Source organism: Podarcis vaucheri (genome assembly GCF_965113315.1).
Source record: "Podarcis vaucheri genome assembly, chromosome: 8".
NCBI classification, from domain to species: domain Eukaryota; kingdom Metazoa; phylum Chordata; class Lepidosauria; order Squamata; family Lacertidae; genus Podarcis; species Podarcis vaucheri.
The window spans coordinates 2,705,720-2,727,792 of record NC_138766.1 but is presented as its reverse complement, the minus strand read 5'-3'; the positions used below and the strand labels follow the sequence as shown (position 1 = coordinate 2,727,792).

Sequence of the window (22,073 nt, the reverse complement as noted above, 5' to 3'; positions counted from 1 at the left end):
AATCAGTGAACCTTATTTCCAAGACATCCATTTGCTACAATGGTCACAATATCTTCCTTTTCTTGCTTTGTCTATTCCATGCAACTACTCACCAAGGAGAAGACTTAGGGGAGGCTTGCAAGCTGGAAAAGCATGGAGTAAGTCCAACAAGCACACACCCACATCCCTTATGAAAGCATTGTAGTCAGAGGACCCCTGTTTGCTACACAGCTCTTGCAGTCTCCTTTTTTCTCCAGCATCAGTGGTGTATTCTACCAGAGAGCGCAAAAATGCCTAGCGGAAGAGAAGAGTCTGTTTTTAATTTGGTTTGATTATTCTCAACTTATGTTCCGCATCCTCTGTCACATCTGTGATAAACAGTGTTCCTAAGGATTCCTGTAAGGCAGGGGCTCTGCAGAACCTCACAAACATCAATAACCTCTTGCTAAAATGTCCTTTCGTTGTTTGGACCTAGTGGTAAAAACCTCTCCCAACTATGGTCATCTCTGCTCCCACTCTTAGCACACCCAGCCTTTAGTCAGACAGGAAGTGACTTCAGCTGAGAGGAAGGGAGGCTGTCGGGCTGTACCATCCTAGGCATCTCTTTGCTAGTAATACGCCTTTGAAGGCAGAACAGGTACAGACAACCCTCTGTGAATCGGCTCCTAGTAAACCAGGCGGTTGAGGATGTTACGGGAACATGCCTGGGGACTGCAGTACCAGGAGAGCCACGCTCCAGCTGGTGGGCGGGGAATACGGAGCTACAGGTCCCAATCCTAGTATGAGGAAATTGGTCCACAGGTGGTACCTCACACCCCTCCCATTTATTTGCTCCTTTATTAGGGGCTCCACCACTCCAGAATGTTGGAGGGGGTGCAGCATGGGGGACAAAATTTAACATATGCCGGTCATATTTTACAATGCAAAACATCTGGTGTAGAGTGTTCTTGCAGGTGTCGCCTATAATGAGGCAGACAATAGTAGTTCCAGCTTTATTGGGTGTTTGTAAGGGCAAGATAAAGACCTTGTGGTGTTTCTCCTATGGATGGCAAGACTTGAGATTGCTAGGTGCTTGGAGGTTTGGAGGGAATGGTTATCCAAAACTTGGTGTGCACAAGTCTGGATGCTTGCTTTGGCTGAAAAGCTGACCTGCCAACTGAAAGCAACCAGAAAACTAACAGGCTTCAGACTCATTTTGTGGCACATGCCATAGCTCTATTTCAGATATCCAGACAGCACGGACTGCAATCCCCAGAGATCTGGATGGTTTTGGATAGGTCTGGATGAATGGCTGATGAAATGTACCACTGTCACTGCCTTACTCTTCTCTCCATTGTGACACGTAGCATATTTTTATGGTTCCAATTTTTGTTTTGTTATCTGAAAAAAGGTATTTTGCATTGTTACAATATTTTTAATAAAACGCTTTAAGAAAAAGATATATGGCTTTCCTCCAAGGAGCTCAGCGTTGCACACACGGCGTTATCTCACCAAATATCCTTTGTAATAAAACTGTTGCGGCAAGTCTTGGAAATCAGTTTGCAAAGGGCACTTGCCCACAGGGCTTCCCATTAGTCTTCTGGCCCAGTGTGTCTGTCATTCTTGGTCTAAAAGGAGAAGGCTCAAGGAGAAGGATCAAGCTGGGCAAAGCTTTCCTGTCTAGTCACCTAGGCAGCTTTTGCTTGACACAGGCAACCAGGAGAGGCCAATGACATATCTTTTAGGCTGACTGAGTGACTTGCCCAAGCTGTTTGCGCACTGAAGCACCACAATAACAGCTGACAGAAGCAAACTGCATAAAGTATGTAAGTCACCATGCTGAGTAACATATACATGGGATGAGTGCTTTGGGTAGCACTCTGACCTATAACTCTGTAATTTATGAACGCCCAGGGTTGAGTCAAATGCGACTTCTGTGAACGGAAGGTCTCCTGAAATCAGGCAGAGGTTCCTGCTGAAAAGAGGCAGTGACTTGAGACAATTCCCCCTCTGCTCTGCAATCTCCAGAGCAGGTCGGAAGGGGGCAAGGGCAGGGAGACATTCCGCAACACTCTCTCCAGAGCAGCTCAGCAGGAGGACCGCGCAACTGAAGCTCTGCTCATGGGAAATCAGTCTCCAAGCCTTTAAATGTGTGTTTAGAAGGTACAGCAGTTCACAGAGGCTGCTACATGTGGTTTACTGATGACATCTAGTGGTCTAGTGGGAAAGGCCCACCAAAATTAACCCACAAACATCTTTAATCTAGCACCAAGGGAAGATGTACAGTGGATCCTCGGGTTACGTTACCTTCAGGTAACGTCACTTTCGGGTTGTGAACGTGGCAAACCTGGAAGTGTATTCTTCCGGGTTTCGCTGCGCACAAATGCGCTCTATCGCACTGCGTGCTTGCACAGAAGCGGCACCTCTTCTTGTGGATTTTTCGGGGTACATACGGACCCCCTGGAATGAATTACATTCGTATCCAGAGGGTCCACTGTATTCAAGTTACAAAGCCTTTCATCTGGCTGGCTGCTCATCGTTGCTGGTATCCAGTTACTGATTATTTTAGTTAATGGAAGAGCGTTGATAGCACAGATATCAATATAGCCTGCTTGTTCAAACATGTATTTGTTAACTATTCTTCCACAACTTTGAGCCCTGCAAAGGCAGCGCCTATCAGCACTTATTTCTTCATTGCCCTCTCACTAGCAGCACTTGACTTCTTCTTGGACTCAGAGCAGCAGAGAGGAACAAGGCAGTTGTCGTGAGCAGCAAATTTCCTAATCCTCTCTGCTGCTCCAGGTCCAGAAAAAGAGGCCTGGTGCAGCAAGCCAAGGGCGAGTGAGCGAGCAAGTGGCAGTGCAGAGAGAGAACCTGAAAGGGATTCTCTGCTGATGGGTCTGGCAGTAGCTGGAAATGGGAGCTGCTCTAAGCATGGGAGGCTCTGGGCCAAGGGAAACCTCATTCCTTGGCTTCAGTATGATCGGAATCCGGCCTCCTCCACCCCATGAACATCCCATGGCATCGCAACAGCTCACAAATGGGCTGACGGCTTCAGGGGACAAACTACTTTCTGAGAGCTTATTGCAAAGATTCTGCACTGCTCAGAGACTAACAGCTAAAACCGGAGCAACTGAGAATGTCTTCCTCTTGACCTCAGGCAAAAATAAATTTATATGGGAAGTCCCTGTGTCAGCTCCCTGATGCCCATGGTTCCAAGTTCCAAACTCCTCCAATGCAGACTTGAACCACCCAACCAGTCTAGGCCTTAGAGAGTACCAAGAATGGATATAATAAAGTTATTTGAAAAAGTAAAAAGTCACCTTTTTGAGAACTGCTCTTATTTCCAGACACCATGTCAGAATAAATTTCACAGTACTCTTTTCAGGTATATACAGTGGCACAGCTGCTCCTGTTTAAGAAGAAAAAATAAATTTAAATTGGGAACATATCGAGAAACAGTTCCACTCTTCTTTATGATTACTTGTGAGTTGTAAAAGCTACCTCCTAGAAGACTCACTCATGTAGAGTGGCAGCTTTCAAATTATATTCCAGGGAATCAGGCCTGGAAACGATGCCTTATGAGGAACGGCTAAGGGAGCTGGGCATGTTTAGCCTGCAGAAGAGGAGGTTAAGGGGTGATATGATAGCCATGTTCAAATATATAAAAGGATGTCACATAGAGGAGGGAGAAAGGTTGTTTTCTGCTGCTCCAGAGAAGCGGACACGGAGCAATGGATCCAAACTACAAGAAAGAAGATTCCACCTAAACATTCGGAAGAACTTCCTGACAGTAAGAGCTGTTCGACAGTGGAATTTGCTGCCAAGGAGTGTGGTGGAGTCTCCTTCTTTGGAGGTCTTTAAGCAGAGGCTTGACAACCATATGTCAGGAGTGCTCTGATGGTGTTTCCTGCTTGGCAGGGGGTTGGACTCGATGGCCCTTGTGGTCTCTTCCAACTCTATGATTCTATGATTCTATGAATCCTAACCTTATCAAGGATTCCTTAACATTTACATCAAGAAGCTGACTGTTACCTAGCAGTCATGGAATGACAGGTCCTTAAGAATCAATAAATTTTTTTAAGTAAGCAAAAGTAGACTGACAGTGTCACAAAGCAGGGAAGTAAACAACAAGCTCTCCACAAATTCTGTAATCATTTAAACCAGGACTATTTAACTTGTACATAAGTTATCAGAATGCAGAGGCAGACAGAGCAGTGGCCAAATTTGCAGTGGGACACCAGATTATTCATTGTGGCAAAATCCCAATGAGACCAATAAAAACTCCAAAAGAATCTCCACAAACTAGGTAAGTGGGCAAACAAAATAGTAGTAAGGTTACATTTTTATATTTATGTAAGTTCCATTGTGATAAATTAGGCTTGTATTTGAAAATATTCAGGACTAAGGAAGGCATGTACATTGAGACAACGCTCCCCAACTTCACACATATGCTGGTGGCATATGAACTAGGGGTGTGTATTAGTTTTAAAATGAATAGAAAGAACAAAATGCCCCCCAAACATTTCAGTTTAAAAATCTAATGGAAATTGAAATGCCTTAAAACCCGATGTCAGGGGTTCAGAGACAGAGGCACAGGTGAGGGGGGAGACGGAGAGCGATGGGGAAGAATCCCAGGACAGTGAGGAAGAGGATGACAATGACTTGAGGTCTTCCATGAGTCTCTCAAGTGAATCGGAGGATTCCCAGAAGGGGGCGCCCCTAGTCAGGCCAAGGGGGGTCACAGGGGGGACCTGCCAGGAGCAGGGAAGCAGCAGGGAAACCCCGAGTAGGAGTGGGAGATCGGGGCCGGCTTCCCAGCAGAAACGAAGTGAAGAGAGTGGAGTTCCCAGTGTGACACACGGAGCGGAGCAGGATGGAGACAGGGGAAGGAGATCGGGGCAGGACGTCCTGCCGGAAGAGGTGGAGAGTAGTACAGGGAGTAGTGTAAGTGTCAAGAGGAAGGTCAGGGGTAGCGAGTGCGCGCCAAGTTCAAATGTGGAGGCGCGCGGAAATGGAGAGAGCCCGGAGGAGGAGCCTGGCCCCAAAGCACGAAGGAGGGGGGAACAGGCATCTGAGGGATCCGCGTCAGGCGAGAGCAGGAGGGAAGGAACCCAGGGGGGCAAAAAGACCCTGCGGAAAAGGAAAGACAGGAAGAGGTGGACTAGCACAAGCCTCTTAAGCTGGTGTAGGGGCGGGACTGATTCAGAGGGGACTTCAAACGTCTAGCCTAAGAGACGCGGGGCTGCGCGCCTCGGTTGTGGAACCAATAATGAACTGCAATAAACACCCTTGTATATAAGGAGAGCTTGGCGTTGGTCTTTTGTGAGCTGAGACCTGAGGCAGCCCTGACACCCATCTATGTCTATTTTTGTTTCTGTTTTCCCACTGACATCAAATAGGATATCCAGTTAGTACATCTGCTGCCTGTAACTTTGGGGTTTTCAAAATCAAACTGGAGTACATTTTTAGATACTCTGCTACTTGCTCAAAGGATCACATATGCAAAATCTCAGAAAAGAGAAGAGAAAGGGCAATGATTTAGAAGCTGTAAAAAGATTAAAATTATTTCAGCTTTGGAGTCCAAGTCCTGCTCATACGTCACAAGGCTCTAAGAGACAGATGGCACAAGTTTGGGGACAAGACTGTCTAACAAGTGCCTCAGGTATTTTAACTTGAAATGCAATTTGCACAGAACTCCTGAGATCCCAAAATGAAGGGGCAGTTACACAAAATGAGTTTTCTCTTCTCTTCTCTTCTCTTCTCAGAAGGGCAGTATCACATGCAATATCATGGTAAATGTATAAAACCTACCTCTTTTTTTAGTGCCTGCCTTAACCTTCAAGCAAACAAAGTAATCTTTCTTCTCTGACAGTCCCAAGATATGAAGAAGCTCTTCCACCTCACTGGTATAATTAGGGCAAATGACATTAAAGGCATCCCCAGGCTGGTAGCTAAATGTGGTTTTCTGTATTTAAAATACAAGTTGGTCCATGTGAAACTGGAAAGACACGTGCCACACACCATTTCCTTCCCTCTATTACATTGCACGCAAACATTGTGGGTTATTCTATCTCAGCAAGACCTATCCAAGGAAACCCATGATTCCAACAGACTTGATCCCAAGATATGGGCTGACGGTGCATGAGCTAAAGCTAAGCAGGTTTGGGTCTGGGTGGAAACTGCCTCAGAACTACATGGACACCATAATGGAAGGTGTGCTATAAATACAAGGAAATAAGTCAGTCAGGAATCTTTAGACTTATTGAAATCAGTGGTCTTCTCCACATATTAGCCAGATACAATCCCCTCTTTTAATGCCACAATTTGTGAAAATAAACACTTGTCAAAGCAATGGATGTGTGCTCCTTCTTGTCCTCCAAGACCTTTGCAGCTCATTGGCAACTATAAACTCCCGTGAAGGAAGTGTTTCATTATACTAACCTGAACATCTACTGCAACATGTACAGATACACTTCTGTTTACCAAATTGAGGGCCATGTCTGGAACCTTAGGTAGTCCAAATGGCACCACTGACACATCAAAAGGAGGCACTGGCAGGTAACCCCACCCCAAGGTTTTACGGAATTTGGGAGGGAGGAACTTAATGCAGGAGCAGCCCAAACCAACTCATTGTGGACTGAGAAGTCTCAGTGGGCATGAAATGATGGACTGGATATAGCTGGTGATACCCAGAAACCTGGGAAGAGGGAACAGAATGTCTTGGAAAAGGGAACAGCTGCCTGGTTGGAACACAAAAGAGGAGCACTTCACATTGCAACATTTATTGCAGATTCCCCCTGTAAAATCATATTTTAAAACTTGTTTAGTGTTAAAATTGGGACAGTGGACTTCAAAAGGGTTGTCTTGTACCATAGGTTTATCATCATTATCATTTCTGTCAAGTTAATAAAAAACCCCAAACGAATTCAACTTACAGAAATATCAAGTTCTAGCAGCAAAGTCCTTTTAATTGCATCATCCCTAGTAAGTTGAACAGCCTTGATGACAGGAACCTGGGAAACGGAGCTCTCTGAAACGCAAAGCAGGCTGGGATCCTAAAAACAAGCGGACGTAAATTTAGACTGAAGGAATAAGCACATAAATATTTGTACACCATTATATGAAATAGCAGTAAAATATATACATGATCCTGCCCCCCCAAGCACATCAAGGCCTATCATTTCAATGAAAGAGCTGAGAACATGTTTAATTCTCCAACTTTAGAAGAAAGCCATTGTGGTCTTTCCCAGTAAAAACAATCATCTCTTATCTTCCTCTCCCCACTTGTGAGGATAACATGGGGGGAAGGAGAACCACATGCACCAATGTGCGTTCCTTGAAGGAAAAAGATGGATATAAATGTAATAATAAAATCATTTCCCTTCTTCACAAATAAGTAACTTTAAAATCATGTTGCATCTTTAGTTCCCAAATGCAAACTTTTACATCTAGAAATGGTGTCCGTGTGGGAGACCCACCTGCCCGGAGCTTTCTTGAAAGTGCACTTCTAGGTATTCTGGTGGCAAAGCAGGAACATTAAGAGCCAACTGTGAAAGTGGAGGAACCGAGTGGGAAAGTGAAGGCTGAGAACCTTGAAGGGGAAGCTCTGACTTAGTAACTGCTTTTGCTAGGAGATCATTGTTCACACCCGAAACTTCTAGCTTCAAATGCTCTACTCTGGAGTTTATGCACGAATTACAAACTGCATCAGCACAAAGAGGTGGAGGTTGTTCAGTGTGGTTTCTTTCTTTCTTTCTGGATGCAAATTCTTGGTGGAGGGCAAGCCAAAGTCCAGCAATCCAAGGGTCAACCACCAATTCCAAACTGAAACCAAGCAAAAAAAGTGAATTTTAAAAAGTATGTATGGAAAGATCAGAATAAATGTCAGCACCCAAACAGCATCTGCAGATTATTTAAACACAGTTTACAAGTTATTTCAAAGGTTTATGTTGGTTTTTTTAAAGAGCGGTTTACAAAAGAAAAAGCAAGAACTGAGACATTGCACACACGTCTCACTAGACAGGACTTTAACATATTTTAACAGGCTTCATAGTAGTGGGGGAAAGTTACAATGTGTGGTATTATATTTAATTTTCTCATTCTAGAAACTTAGAAGAAGTGCCCATCTTTAAAAAAAAAAATGTTTTCTTATTTACTGTTCTGATGCTAGCTCTTATTTGGTATGTTAATCTAAATAACAAGGCTTTCCCCATATTTGTGGATTTTTGTTTCTCCAGAGATGACTAAGGCGCAGCCTTGCACCTATCAGAAGATATGTGACTAACTGTATGTCCACCTTTTCTATTTCTGTTTGGACTGCGAACAAAAGAATCATTTTGGGTTTTCTTCATACGTTGTTCCAGAATTTTTCTTTATAATGACACGTGGTCAGGAAACGTGTATGAAGTTTCTTGCTCAAATTGCTCTGGAGTTTTGTAAATTTTGCTTATCCTGTAGGGTGTTAAATGCCACTGATACATGAATTTGAAAAGACTATTAAGGTTAAAACTTTATTAATAATGATGTGTTGAATAACCAAGTTCGCTCTTCTGGCTATTGGCTTTCTCCCACTTTAAAAGCCATTATTAAAAGCAGCACACCAGAGCCCTCTATCAGCTGATATGATCACAAGAGCCCCAGTGAGATATTTACTTACTGGGATGTGCTGTGCTGCTCTTTGCACTGCATTTGCAAAAAACGAAAACAATAGCAGTACTTAATGAGGCAAAGAAGGACAAACTCTACCATGTCTATCAATTTCAACTCCTCTTACTTCTTCTGGGAGATCAAGTCACAAGAGGCTCTTTCCAAGAAGAGATATGGAGCAGAAGGGCAAGGCAGCAGTGAAGGCAGCTGTACACAGGAGTTTGGGAATGTTTCTGCCCAGTAGCTCTGCAGAACCAGTGGGCAAAAAGACTCAGTGGGGTCATTTCAGCTGAGGCTAAGCAAGCTATGCTCTTAACTTGAACCGTCACAATTGCCCATGGCTACTGCTGACACACTGCCTGCTTCTGGGAATATTTCCTGGGGGAATGAAGGAAAATTCATTTCCTGGGGGAATGAAGGAAGCATGCATGCATGAGCAATCTTCATCTAGGATAGAGATGAATTTTTTAGGAGCAGTGGAGAGTCATTCCAACCTTGTGCTTAATTTGAGGAAAAGTAAATTATTTCACTGGCAGATCTCTCCTATTTCGCTCCTCCTCAGTTTCTAAATTGGTGTCCAGATGGGGCTATAAATAGATGGGGTGGGGGTGGGGATTGGAACAAATGCCACACAAGACGACTTAACCAAAACCTCATCAGAGAAATTTAGGTTTCTTACCCGACAGCATCATCAGCGAGTCCAACCTCATAAAAGCGTTGTGCTCCAAGTTCCTGAAATCGTTTGTCTATTATCTTCCCACCATTGCAGAAAAATGTGTATTCTGAGTCTCCCAGGCCTGCAAATAAAAGTAAGGGAAAAGGCAAACCAAGATACCTGCATCAGATCAATTCCCCGGACAAGGTGTTTCAGAACAAATCAAACTCTGCCCTCCAGCTTTAATGCAGCAGTAAGACAAACTACAAAACAATAAGCACAAGTTCCTAGGATTGCCAACACAGGCCTCCTTGTGCAGACATGGATGGTGGACGGTGCCAAGTAGACAATGGTTTCTTCCACGCAGAGTCCAACTGTGTTCTCCCCCCCCCAAGCTTTGGTAAGGCAGGGTGGAATTTTCCAAAGCTGACTCTCTCACCCGTCCCAGTCTCTAAACCATTCAGGCGGTTCAGAAGAGGAGAACAAGAATGTAAGTTTCTTCTGAACTGGGAACTGGCACCTCCTTGCTGCTGCCGCCGCCACCATCAGTCCAATCTGGACTAGCCCTAAGATACTAACTCAGAAAGAAGCACTTCTCTTCTACGCAGCTTGAAATGTTTGGCATAAGGACTGGAACAGAGAGAATGGTTCTCATTCTCCCTCTTCACCCCTCCCTGCCTGCCCCAGGTGATGCTGGAAACGGATGACGTGTGGCACAATTGCTGGGCAGCGGCCCCACATGGTGTCGTAGTGCTCTCAGGCTACTATCTGGAAGTAACTGCGAAGCACACAGACCTGCTCTAGGAACAGCCACTTCCTCAGTGCAGCAGGAGAAGCAGAAAGGAGAAAGAAAGGGGGGCCATGCGCCATTTTAGCAAACTGGAGGCTTAGGCTGCTGCTCCCACCCATCCCTCCAAGCAGCCATCTAGAGAAAACCATTACCTCCCTGCAATCTGGTTGGGAATCAACCGCTATTACAAAAATAAATAAATAAAAATTGCTCATTGATAAAGGTAAGTAGCCAGGCACCAGAATTATCAGTGAAAAAGTCAATGAATTATGGGCAATATTCACGCTCTCCAAAGTGCAATAGGCAAAGCCTCTTCCACAATTAAGTTTGGGATGCCTGTATTTAAGTCATCAGACTTCCAAATTTTAAAAGACAAAATTAATTAATTAGCAGACTAGCTGGCTATATATGGCGGATGGCACCTTAAAAGCAGGAAAGCATGTTCGAATTCTGTAAGTCAAGTTAAGACACCAAGTCATGCTGGTTTTTCTACTGGTTTCCTATTCAACAGCACACATGAAGTAAAAATAAATAAATGTATAGTGCTATTTTTTATTTCACTATCATAAATGAAATAATCCCCTTTGGTTATACAATTGAAATTCATACCAATTTGCCATCGACTTTGGAATCACATTTGTTGGATCAGAGTTCTTTCATGGATCATAATTGTAAAATATGGAAAGATATAGCAAAAACACAGTCTAAAAATACAAAGGATGTTAAATTGTAAAATTTAAGAATATATAGCTCATATTTCCCAATGAAGAAAGTACAGCTAAATCCTTATTTCAGAGAGGCCTGATTCTGTGTCTCATCAATACTCGTAATGAGGGCCGCACAGCTATACTAACTGTTATCATAGTTAAGCAATTTGATCAAAAATATATTGGATCCAGCCTGAAGTTTTTAGCAACAAGGTTTCTCCCCTGCTTTATACGAATAGCAGCTTACAAGCAAATTACCTAGCAATCCGTATCGTAAATGGGAAAAGTGGTCCGATGGCAGAGATTTATCGTTAATTTCCTTAACAAACTTGACTGCTGTGTCTGGTGGCTCTCCTGTACCCGTAGTAGAAGTAACAATAACCACAGGGTCTTTTTCACTATTGAAGTCATACTGTAAATTGAAAGAAACAAAGTCGGAGCATAATGCAGAAACGTTCAAAACTGGGTGGTATTTGGACGCACACAATCAGAGCTGAACATCCAGTAATGTGAGGTTAAGCCATTGTGATGTTTCAATTCATCAGGTTTTTCAATTAGCTTTTTAAAATCTATTTTGATAGCTCTGAGCCTGCTACGGGGAGGAATTTAATATCACACTAAGGTGATGATTCCATCTGTGCAAGCATTTTGGTTTACAGATAGAAGAATTCCCCCCCCCCTTCCCCACATGGGCTGTCCCAGGAGTTCTCTTGACACAGACCCCTGAGCCAATTTCAGGAGGGGGTGCATGGGGGCAGCAGAAGGGAGGAAGGCCCTATTGCACCAGCAGAAGTCCTTGCACAGGGCTTCTGTGGATGGGAGTCATTTGTTGAATCCCACACAAATAGCGGAGTTTTACAACCAGTGAAAAAAAACAGAATAATGGTTCTAATTCCAAGTCTTGCCTCAGCTTGTACAGTAGGCAGGTCTTTACATGTTGCAAGGATCCAAAGTTAGATGCAATAGTTGAGCTTGGAATCAAAAATCACATACTCTCACAAATGATATATACTCAATCCACAATTTAACCTCTTGCATCCTAATTCTCCACGAACAAATCTATGCAATATATAAGCATAGTGTAGTAGATTTCCTGCAGTACTGAACTTAGATAAGATAGTCCTGTATTCAAATCCTAGCTCAGCCATGAATGTCACTAGGTAACTTTGACCAATCACTCTCTCAACCTAACCCACCTCATAGGGTTGTCCTAAGGATAAAACAGGATAACTTCCACCAGGGGGCATAAGAAGAAATGCAAATGTAATCAAGATGAAACCCAAGTATGCATAAGTGCATTTGCTCACATTTCTGCCTTCTTATACCCTCGGGATCCCTTGAAACTCTACATTTCTATGATTCCATGACCCTCCCTTTCCCCCTCTCCAATTTCTTTTCCCTTGGACAAAATCTGCAGTGTGAGCAACCTGGTAGAAGGTGCAGTCTTTAACACGTCACTACCATCTACGTTGATTACCCTTTTTACCCAAAGACTTCAACAAAACGAGAACAAAATCAAGATGTACCTTTTGAGGGGAAAGATTTCTAAGGAAAGCTCTGAATGATCCAAAGAAATGTTGTGGAAAGTCATTTGCAAATATGCCACTCCTGTATATTTGAATCGGGTGTTCAAAGAATCTTACCTTGTCTGACTCACTGATGCAGTGAAGATCTGCTTCAAGCCCTTTGTCCTTGGCCTGATGGTATATTTCCTCAGCTATAGCTTTTGCCTGACCCTTCTGGCTCGCATAAAGGAGCAAAAACCTACGGTTTGTTTTACAGCACATCTTTCAAAGATCAACTACAGTACATGGGGAAAGAAAAAAGCAAAGGGGTTACTTCATATGCAACAATGAGACTGTAATCCTTTCCAGAAACAGCAGTTCCTGCTTCTCTTCTCCCCCCAGCCTTCCAAATATATTACCCTTCAGAAAGCAAGTTCAGGGCCAAAATTCTATACACATTACTGAACAAAGTGGGACTTGCCTCCAAGAATATATGTGCAGGATCAGGTTGGACATACTTTACCCACCCCAAGTGAGGTGGCCCAACCAAAATAGGCAGCACAGGCTACTGCTTGGGGCAGCAGAAATCCTGGAGCTCAAGGCTAATTGGAAAACCCCTCTAGGAAAAACCTCTCTATCCTTATTTCTGTATACCTGAAGGAGCATCTCCACCCCATTGTTCAGGGAAGTTTTAAATGTTTGATCTTTTATTGTGTTTTTAATCACCTGTTGGAAGATGGCCAGAGTGGCTGGGAAGGCCCAGCCAAATGAGCGGGGTATAAGTAATAAATTATTATTATATTATTATCATCATGATCATCATCCTGATTCTTGCTTAGGAAAACATAATCACAGCAACTGAGTAGGTCCTATTTTCCTGACTGCAGTCAGATCCCCCTCAGTCTGCACAAGGGAACGGAGCAAAAGCTTCCATTTTCTTGCCCGCGACAGAAAAGAGAAGCTGTATTAGGAAAGCCTGAAGGAGACACGGGGAAAAGAGCACGTGGAGGGGGAGACGACGGCCAGGCAGCCCCGCCGCCCCCGGGCCAGGCTTGGCCTCCGGCCCCCCACCCCCCCCCGCCGCGCCTCCCCAGGCCCAGACCTGCTCGCCCGGGAAGAAGCCGCGGAAGAGGAGAGCTGCCAGTCGGAGCAAAAAGGGGCGGGACAAGGCGGCCGATTGGGCGCTCGGCACTCGAACCAGAGACTGGAGAAGTAGACTAGGGGCGGGAAGGCGGTGCTTCCGGGTCTCTCTCTCTCTCTCCTCTCCCCGCTGCGACCTCCCCTTGTTGCTGGAGGGCGGAGCCTGGACCCGCCCAAGGGAGCCCAGCACTCCGGCAGAAACAAGGACACTCTTCTCGCGAGGGGTGATGGGAGTTGTGGTCCGGCTCCATCCGGCGGCTCGAAGGCCCTGCGCCGGCCAGGCCTCGCCCTTTCACTTCCGGGGTCGTGCATTTGCCGGAAAACCAGGCCGAGCCCCAACCGGAAGGCGGGCAGTGGAGGGAAGCGCCGCGGAGAAGCGGGTAAGGCTCCCTGGCAGCCCCGGAGGAGAGGGCAAGCGAAGCGCGCGGGATTCCAGGGCTCAGGACGCCGCGCGCCTGAGCATGTGCAGAGCGCTGCCTCCGCCCCAGAAGGCGCGGCTCCGACGCAGGGCAGAGCCGGGAGGCCTCCCCAGGCCCGGCCCGCGAGGCGGGGATGAAGCGCCTCCCGCCAAGGCCTCCCTTTCCGGGTCCAGCTCCCTTCCCTCAGGCCCGCCTCTCCCGCGGGAGAGGGCCTTCTCGGGGGTGGCTCCTCCCTGCATAGGGAAGCCACATTGGCTCCCTCTTTGCTGCCTTGCTGCTTTTGTTATAATTATCTGTATGTCTTAAACACACGCATATGTTTGTCCTTTAATGACCCCCCATGCTTTTAGCTAAAAGTGACTTGTCTATCTGAAGTTTAGATAGATTTCGCCTGAGTCATAATGTAATGCGACATTTTCTGGTAGAACCCAGCTGGTGGTGTGGTGTGGGGAGGGGTCCTCGTGAGAACATAACTGAAGCCCCTTCTCGCCACAGCTCAGCACAAGAGATACAGCTTGCAATGTTTGTACCAGAATGTGGTACAGTTTGATCTGATGTTTGTTTGGATGTCTTATGGCTTCTTTTTACTGAGGCTCTTAAGTCTAACAAATGCTTGTGGGGTGGGCAAGGAAATTTGCCCTCCTAACCAGCTCTCCCAGTTCTGTGCTGTCCTTCAGTAGCAGGCAAACCAATGTGCATCTGTGTGATTAAGGAAGATATGGCAAGCCGTGGTGCATGACCCCCCACAGGCCAGCAGTCCTCCAAGGACTGAGAGTGCACAAGGATTTAACATTCTAATTCTTTAGGACCAATTGCATGCACTGATTTCCTTGGCTGCCCATACTGGTACCATTTGCTTAGATCACTGTCAGAAGCATTTCAAACAAGCACAGATTTCTAGAGATTGAATTGCAAAATCTCAGCCTTACAGCCCATAAATCTTGCTCTCGATTGGGGTTAGGGATCTTACCTTTCTTTGGCCAAATCACTCCATATTTACATCACCTATACAATCCCCACCAACATAGAGCTTTTCCCGTTGCAAGATGTAACTTCACTTCATCTTGCTTCTGCAAGGAAGCTTCTTGAAAATCCCATATTTAGAAAGGCATTGTCCTTGTGGTATAAAACAGGTTGAAACCATTGCACATGTTTTATTTTACTGTCCATTTTTATGCTGAAATCGGCAAGAAATATTTAAATCTCATGCTGAAAGAAAGGTTTAATTGCCCTGATTTATCCAAGGTTTCCTTTCTACTGACATTATGGTGAATGTAGCAAAATTTCTGAGAGATGCCATGAAATGATGTCACTGTAAGACTTGAGAGGCACTTTTTAACCTTATGACGTCTATCTGTTTTATCTTAAAGTATCTGCTTTCATAAACAGATGCTAATTTTACACTTTGACTTATACTTGTAACCTGTGTATGCCAGTAAAGGATTAATACTCAGGCCATGGGCCAGTGGATCATCAGTCTGCCTGTAATTTCAGCTCAGTGCATTTATTTATTCACTTCTTGTTCACTGTAAAGAAGTTAGTATTCCATGCTTAATAATGTAAATTCCATGCCACGGAAATCCAGATTCCATACTAAGAAAAGCCAACCCTTACTCTAGGCTCCTGGAATTTCAACAGCCACTGCCCATCACACTTTGAAGCATAGCTTTGCATCTATAATGGCTAGAAATGTGATTCTCCATGAATATGGAAATTTGAGGTTATTAAGACACTTGATTCTGTGGACAGTACCGTGTTATGTACTTAGTCTCCCCTTCTGTAGAGCTATGGGATGGACACAGTCCTCATTGTGCCATCTCTTGACCTTTCTTTTCATGCTGTTTTTTTAAAAAAATAAATAATAATAATAATAAAAGCTCTCGATGGCTAACCAGGATATCTCTATAGTGACACTGACTTTTAGTTGTTGTTTTTCTTTCAGGGAGAAATGTTCAAAGCAGACCTGAAATGGCTTCCATGAATTTTAGATGTATCCAGGCATCTATTTCTAGAATGCAAGCATGTAGGCAGCTACTAACTCGAGGCACAGCCTTGAACCATTTTGGCCAGCAAATTAGGCAGTTCAGGTTATGTCCCCATGGTTCTTCAACATTGCGAATAGTGTGTTCAGTCTGTGGTTTTCAGTGCACGGCTTCTAGAAACTACCATATGGAACTGGGAAATCACCCCGGCTATGTTACGGGAATGGTGCAACTCCATGGAGAAGCTGGTAACAGTGTAAAATCTGGCAGCACGTGGACAGATGAACAGGTGTTTTTGAAGAAGTTGAACTGTTTCTGTTCATACAAAGACATTTTCAGATTTGTAAGCGCATTGGAAAGTTTATCTGACACCATGGTGGCAGCTGTCCTTCAGCGGTTGTGTGATGTTCAACTGGAGGACAGTATGCTGAATAATCCAGAAGAGGTGATGGAGGATGAAGTCTTCAGGTCACTTTGCTTCCAACTGGAACAAGAATCACGAAGCCTGTCTGAATCTGGTCTTGTAAATTCACTAAATGCTTTGATAAAATTACGTGTGGATCCCTGGAGTACCTTGATGGTTCGTTTGGTGTCAGAGAGCCAAGAACGTCTTGATAAAGTCCAGATGACTATTAGAAATCTGTGTGTTCTTGGAGAATCCTTGTTCAATCTAGAGGGTCCAAGTTGTGCTATTCTGGAACAAATTATGGACCAAGTTCAAAGTACAAACCTGGAGGACTGGAAGGCTGATGAAATGGCCATGGTCTACAAAATGCTGCAGCTGCGTGTCGGGGAGAGAGGAAAGTACCAAGCCCTATTAAACAAAATGAGCAATTTAACTGTAACTCGGGTTCCTCAGTTCAGCCCCGAAATGACAAGTACAGTGTTAAATGCTCTGGTGGTTCTTGATCAAACCCAAGCCATTCCTCTAGTGATCAAGCTTTGCAAGCATTCAGTACGGCACATCCCATATTTCACTGACAATGAGCTAGAAAAGGTGCTGGAGGCATTCATTCATTTTGGACACAACGACCAGTTCTTCACTGAAGCTCTAGAAAGACATGTTGCCAAATACGCCTTCACCATGCATCCCTGTGCAGTTTCCAAAGTCATGCAGTTCTGCAGCAGGAAGCGCATCCTTTCTAAAAGCATCTTCAATGCAGTGGCAGAAAGTTTCATCTACAATGCTGACAACTTCACCACTGCTCAGATCGCTGAGCAGATTATTCCATTTGGGAAACTCAACTATTTGCCTCTGTGTGCTCCTTCTCTTTTCCAAAAGCTTGAAAGGATACTCAGCACTCGGTCGGCCCAGTTTCAGCCTCATGTATTCTTGAGCCTTCTTCATGCATGCACCCTAGTTGAACGCTATCCCCTGAATTTCCTGGCAAAAGTCTTTAGCCCCTATTTTCTGCAGCAGTTGCAAGGTAAGTATATAGCTTGTCTAGGGATGTGGATGTTCAGAAATGTCACCTCATATAAATGACATGGCCCTGGTAACATTGTTAACTCACATGGGCTAGTAATGGAAGTTGTGAATTCGCATTGGAGAACAGGCGTGGGTCTTGGAGAGACCTTAGGAAATTACATCTGCAGTAGGATTGAAGTGGGGCAGGAGGAAGTTTAAAGATTACCTGCAGAAGCACTGTAAAATTAAGGAATGTTGAAAGGACGTTTGATTGAAAATAAGTGGTACTGGTAAAGAGATGCTTATGAAAATGTAAATAGGGAATGATAATTGGAAATGGATATTTATAATAATAGGTTAATATATGGAGTAAGGATAAAATGCTAGAGGGTAAGGATTTGCTGAATTTAATATTTGAACTGGAATACAAAATGGGAGGTGTGAGGAGGTCAAGAAATTAGTGAAGAAAACATAAGATTTGAAAATATCAATCCATTTTTAGCCTTGTTTTGTGGTTTTTTCTCTTCTTTTTACTCTTCTTTTTTACTTTTTATTTTTTTCTATCTTTCTTTTATCAACTGTTTTTCTACTGTGTATTTTTATTTGTCTTGTTTTTGTAGTTTAAATGTTTAAACGTTTAAATGTTGGATTTTGTTTTTATTGTTTGTGAAAAATTAATAAATATCATTTTTTTAAAAAAAATGAAATGGGGCAGGAGCTCAGGGGCAGCCTCCCAGTATTTTGTTAATTGTACAGCAGAGTTGGTAGCAAATCTTACTTTACACTCCCCTTGGTGACTAGTAGCTTTCGTGTGAAATGAAAGCTTAGGAAATAGCTTTAAGCAGCTGTTTCTTAGCCCCCTTTTTTTAAAAAAAAAAGGGAAATAAATTGTGTAACCATCTTTCTTGATGCCTCTGATTCTTTTATCCCAGCTGAAGGACCTGGTTTGAAGAAGTCTGTTCTTTCTCAGTTGACCCAGCTATTTCTAACAGTTACACTGGAGTGTCCTTCCTACGAGGTATGAGAATATGCCATTCCTTTTTGTGCATGTTTTGATCCTGCACATGTTCATTCAGAATAGGCAACAGTGTTGCATAATAAAATGAGCAGCCTTAAGTAATGATGCTAATTAGTAACTGTCAATAGCAGCAGTCATACTGAATTTTGCTGGTAGCTTAGTGTTCGGTTCATGGCCCGTTGGGCTTTCAGTTCAGCGGAAGGACCTATATAAGGACCTTCCAAAAAAAGATTGTAGATAACTTGTTCTGTGCCACCAAGTGTTCCCTTGTAACCCATTCCTGTCCTTGTACCAAACTGCTTGCATATTTATTAGTATTTCTACCTGCAGGAAGAAACTGCTTATTTTCCTCTCCTGTCTTAATAGGGTCCCCAACTCCTTCCCAAGTACATTGTCAAGTCCTTTCTCACGCCAGATCGTTCAATGGAGTCCTTGGTAGACAGTCACCTCTACAGCAAAGTAAAGGCTGGCCTCATTGACCTCTTGGGGGCCCGGATATATTTTGCCTCTCACGTGTTGACACCATACTGCTATACTCTGGGTAGGGAAGCTGTTGCTAATGCGTGCCTTGCTGAATGCAAATGATAATGGTCATAGTCCCATAATTATGAAAATTTCTGTTTCAGTGTGTAAAGTAATGCTGCATTCATCTTCAACAGACCTGTACTTTGCATGAATGAATGCAGTAACAAACAAACAAATCAACCCTTCACAAAGTTATAGCTGATCCCTGACATGATTGCTTCTCCTAAATAGTAGAGTTACTTGCCAAATGCCTCCTTGCTCAGCATAATATTGCGGGAAATTCCCATGGTTGTGTGTGTCAGTATCCGGTTGACTGCCAGATACTATACTATTCTGCAGAAGGAAAAGGGGTCCTTACCATCATAGAAATCCTCTTTTGACCCATCCACCCCCCACCCCGTTTTCCATTCACATGCAGACTAAATGAGTTGGAAATAGGATGTAGATGATACTTTTATCCTCTTGCTACCTTTAATACTTAATGTTTTTCTATTATGAGAGATGGTTTTCTTTTAACAGATCTCATACTTTGCATTCATATCAAGTGTAGATAAGAAGCAGAAAGGCCCACATATGCTTTCCACATTCCAGATGGTAAAGAAGAATAATGCTCAAGTATTTTGGGTGGTTTTGCCCAAACAAAAAGAGGCACAACGTATATAGTATATGCTATAGAAGAGGCATGTCCAACTTTCAAGAGACTGAGATCTACTCCCACTATTAAAAAATCTGGCAGTGATCTACCAAGATTGTAGAGCTTTTTTTAGGAAGTCAAAGTTGTTGGGCCTTTTTTCTTTCCTTTTTCTTTTTTTTGAGTCGGGGGGGCAGGGCAGCGGTCTACCACAGAGCCCTCGCAGTCTACCTGTTGACCATCCCTGCTGTAGAAACATAGTAACTTTTTTCTTGCTCCTTCCTCGCACCAGATATTGAGATTAAACTCAATGATGAAGGATTTGTACTACCAGCTAATAGACATGAAGAGGCGTACCAAAGGTAAGCAAGATGCTAAATATAAACAGAGTAGTGCAAGTGGTGTGCAATTTTCTGTTCTTTCAATTTGTGTCTTTGCTTGTTGCTTCCCTGGGGCTGCATCCCACAGGACTCCAGAAACATTTCAGTTAAACAATTGCACTGAGAGACAGACCACTTCAAAGAACTTGTTGTGTGCCACCAGCCCATGGCAAGGTGTGCTCCTCCTGTGGGATCTTCCCCTGGGGTCGAGGTACTTCACAAGATTCTGTGGTTCAAATGCTAAGAGCAATATGACATCCCACCGCAGGGAAATGGCAGCCACATTGCACCATGGAGGTTTTGTCAGGTATTTGTATTACCCAAGACGTGTAATATCCTAAAAAACAACAACTATGCAGGATGTCATAAAAGTTTGATTCAAATGCGATAAATATTTAATCTTATTTTGTGTTTGGTTGGCAGAATAGCTCTCTGCATTGATGATCAAAGAAGATTTTGCACCAACAGTCACAATCTTCTTGGAAAAGAGGCCATTAAGCAAAGGCACCTACAGCTAGCTGGTTACGAAGTTGTGCAGGTAAATACTTGAAGTAGTTGGGGTGAACCAAATGGTTGCTGTTCAAAGCAGAATGGAAAATTGCAGGCAAGATAGTGTGAACAGGAAATCCATATTGCTGCCTCAGACTCTCTCTTGAAGCTTGGGCTCTTAAGAGCTGATACCTACCCCCATTGAATGCTTAATCTGGACCTGGAAAATGTCAACAATTGCAGGCCAGTGGTTAATATCCTATTCCTGGGCAAGTAGCTGAAGAGTGGCAGCTGGCAAATGCTAGGATACTTCTGGATGAAGCTGGGGTTTTTGTTTTTTTGTTTTTTTTTAAACCATTTTGATTTGGCTTCAGAACTGGCTTTGGCACAGAGAAACTGCCTTGGTCATAACGAGATGACCTTTCCCAAGAAAGAGAAGGGCAGGGGAGCGTGGCTCTGCTGGATTCCTCAGACCTCTCAGCGGCTTTCAGTACTGTTGACTATGGCATCCTTCTTAAGAGTCTGACTGAGCTGAGTGTTGAAGGCACTGCTTAGGACTGGTCCTGCTTTTACTTGGAGGAGCAGTTCCAGAGGATGGGGCTGTTGGAGCACCGCTTGACCCTATGGCAGCTTTGCTTGGGGTCCCCACAAGGTTCCACACTCTGCCCCAGGCTGTGGAACATCTACATGAAGCAGATGGAAGAGGTCATCCAGAGATTTGGCGTCAAGTGTCACCAATATACAGGTGACACCCAACTTTATCTCTTTGTCGCTGACTTCAGGCAAGACTATGGGCATCCTGAAACACTTCATGGTCACAGTAATGGACTAGATTGGGGTTAATAAATGGAAACTCATTCCAGATGAGGCAGAGGTACTGTTATTGGGTGGTTCACTCCCCACAGGTGAATGGGATTGCTGGGAGAATTCTACCCTAGGTGTATATAATGCTTCCCAAAGATGGAATAGATATATAAAAGTAGTTTCCAAACTTCTCCTGCCCCCCATGAACCACTTGAAGATCACTCAGCAGACCACTCAATGGTTTTTCTGCCTGTTGTATCAGTTGTGATGTGCTATAGTGGCTGTGGATTGATTTTTAATTAAATTTTTATTGCTCTTTTTATTTCTTATATCAAAAACTATAGGATACAATACATGAGAAAAAATAAGCAACAGACCAATTCCTCTAATTTCACAGAAGAAAAATTATCTGAGTTTGCTTCCTGAAAAATGCTTTCAGTAATACATTCTTCCTTCCTTTTAACTTTCAGATTCCATTTTTTGAATTTGAATCACTGAAGACCAGAAGTGATATAGTGGAATACCTGCACAAGAAAATTTTTTCTAACTCTTATAGGCTCAGCTGGTGATTGAAATAGAATCCAAATGATGCTGACAGATCTATGAAGATTGGATTATTATTATTATTTTAAATTTGGGGCTTGGTAAGCTACTGTGATTTTAAAAAACCTGAATCTTGTTTTCTGGGCCAGTCATTGAGTTATCGAATTGTAGAGCTGAGGGAGACCCTTCCACTGTGGAACAGCTCAGTCCTCTAACAATACATAAAGAGAATGTGCCAAAAGGCTGGTAAAATACAACTAAATTTATTTTTTTAGTGTGACTGTATTCATCCCAAATAAAACTGGGAAAAAAATATTTTTTTCCCTCCCCCCCCCCGGCCCAAAACAAATTGCCACAGGAAATGCCAAGAGATTCGTTATTTCCAGGCTATTGACTCTTCACGGATGCCTGAATTTGTGAGCTGAACTAGCAGTGACATTAAAGTGATGTTTAATGTTAATAGCTAGCAG

General features: G+C 43.6%; 2 protein-coding genes across 4 annotated transcripts in view; one reads left to right on the top strand and one right to left on the bottom strand.

Moving 5' to 3' along the window:
- Positions 1-13,377, bottom strand: part of MTRR (5-methyltetrahydrofolate-homocysteine methyltransferase reductase) — a 28,916-nt gene extending 15,539 nt beyond the window's left edge. Inside the window, exons 1-9 of one of the 3 annotated variants that reach the window (XM_082234399.1) lie at positions 13,367-13,377; positions 12,403-12,560; positions 11,018-11,171; positions 9,287-9,404; positions 7,440-7,785; positions 6,897-7,016; positions 5,773-5,926; positions 3,282-3,370; positions 93-273 (exon numbers count right to left, since the gene is read on the bottom strand). In XM_082234399.1, coding sequence (XP_082090525.1) covers positions 93-273; positions 3,282-3,370; positions 5,773-5,926; positions 6,897-7,016; positions 7,440-7,785; positions 9,287-9,404; positions 11,018-11,171; positions 12,403-12,546 — 1,306 coding nt within the window. In that variant the 5' untranslated portion in view covers positions 12,547-12,560; positions 13,367-13,377. Of the gene's footprint in view, positions 1-92; positions 274-3,281; positions 3,371-5,772; positions 5,927-6,896; positions 7,017-7,439; positions 7,786-9,286; positions 9,405-11,017; positions 11,172-12,402; positions 12,561-12,990; positions 13,127-13,366 lie in introns of those variants that run through there. The other 2 variants (XM_082234400.1, XM_082234398.1) reach the window with 2 other exon arrangements.
- Positions 13,378-13,735: 358 nt separating this feature from the next.
- Positions 13,736-21,739, top strand: FASTKD3 (FAST kinase domains 3). The gene is made up of 7 exons (XM_082234403.1): positions 13,736-13,784; positions 15,766-17,232; positions 18,146-18,231; positions 18,598-18,772; positions 19,680-19,749; positions 20,191-20,305; positions 21,531-21,739. The coding sequence occupies exons 2-7, from the start codon at positions 15,792-15,794 to the stop codon at positions 21,627-21,629; spliced, it is 1,986 nt and encodes a 661-aa protein (XP_082090529.1). The 5' UTR covers positions 13,736-13,784; positions 15,766-15,791; the 3' UTR covers positions 21,630-21,739.
- Positions 21,740-22,073: the final 334 nt, after the last annotated feature.

Bases quoted from the DNA above. Each gene is read 5' to 3' on its own strand.
- FASTKD3 (XM_082234403.1), top strand. From the start codon at position 15,792: ATGGCTTCCATGAATTTTAGATGTATCCAGGCATCTATTTCTAGAATG. The intron at 17,233-18,145 runs GTAAGTATATAG...CTTTTATCCCAG, and splicing joins TTTTCTGCAGCAGTTGCAAG to CTGAAGGACCTGGTTTGAAG. The intron at 18,232-18,597 runs GTATGAGAATAT...CTGTCTTAATAG, and splicing joins TGGAGTGTCCTTCCTACGAG to GGTCCCCAACTCCTTCCCAA.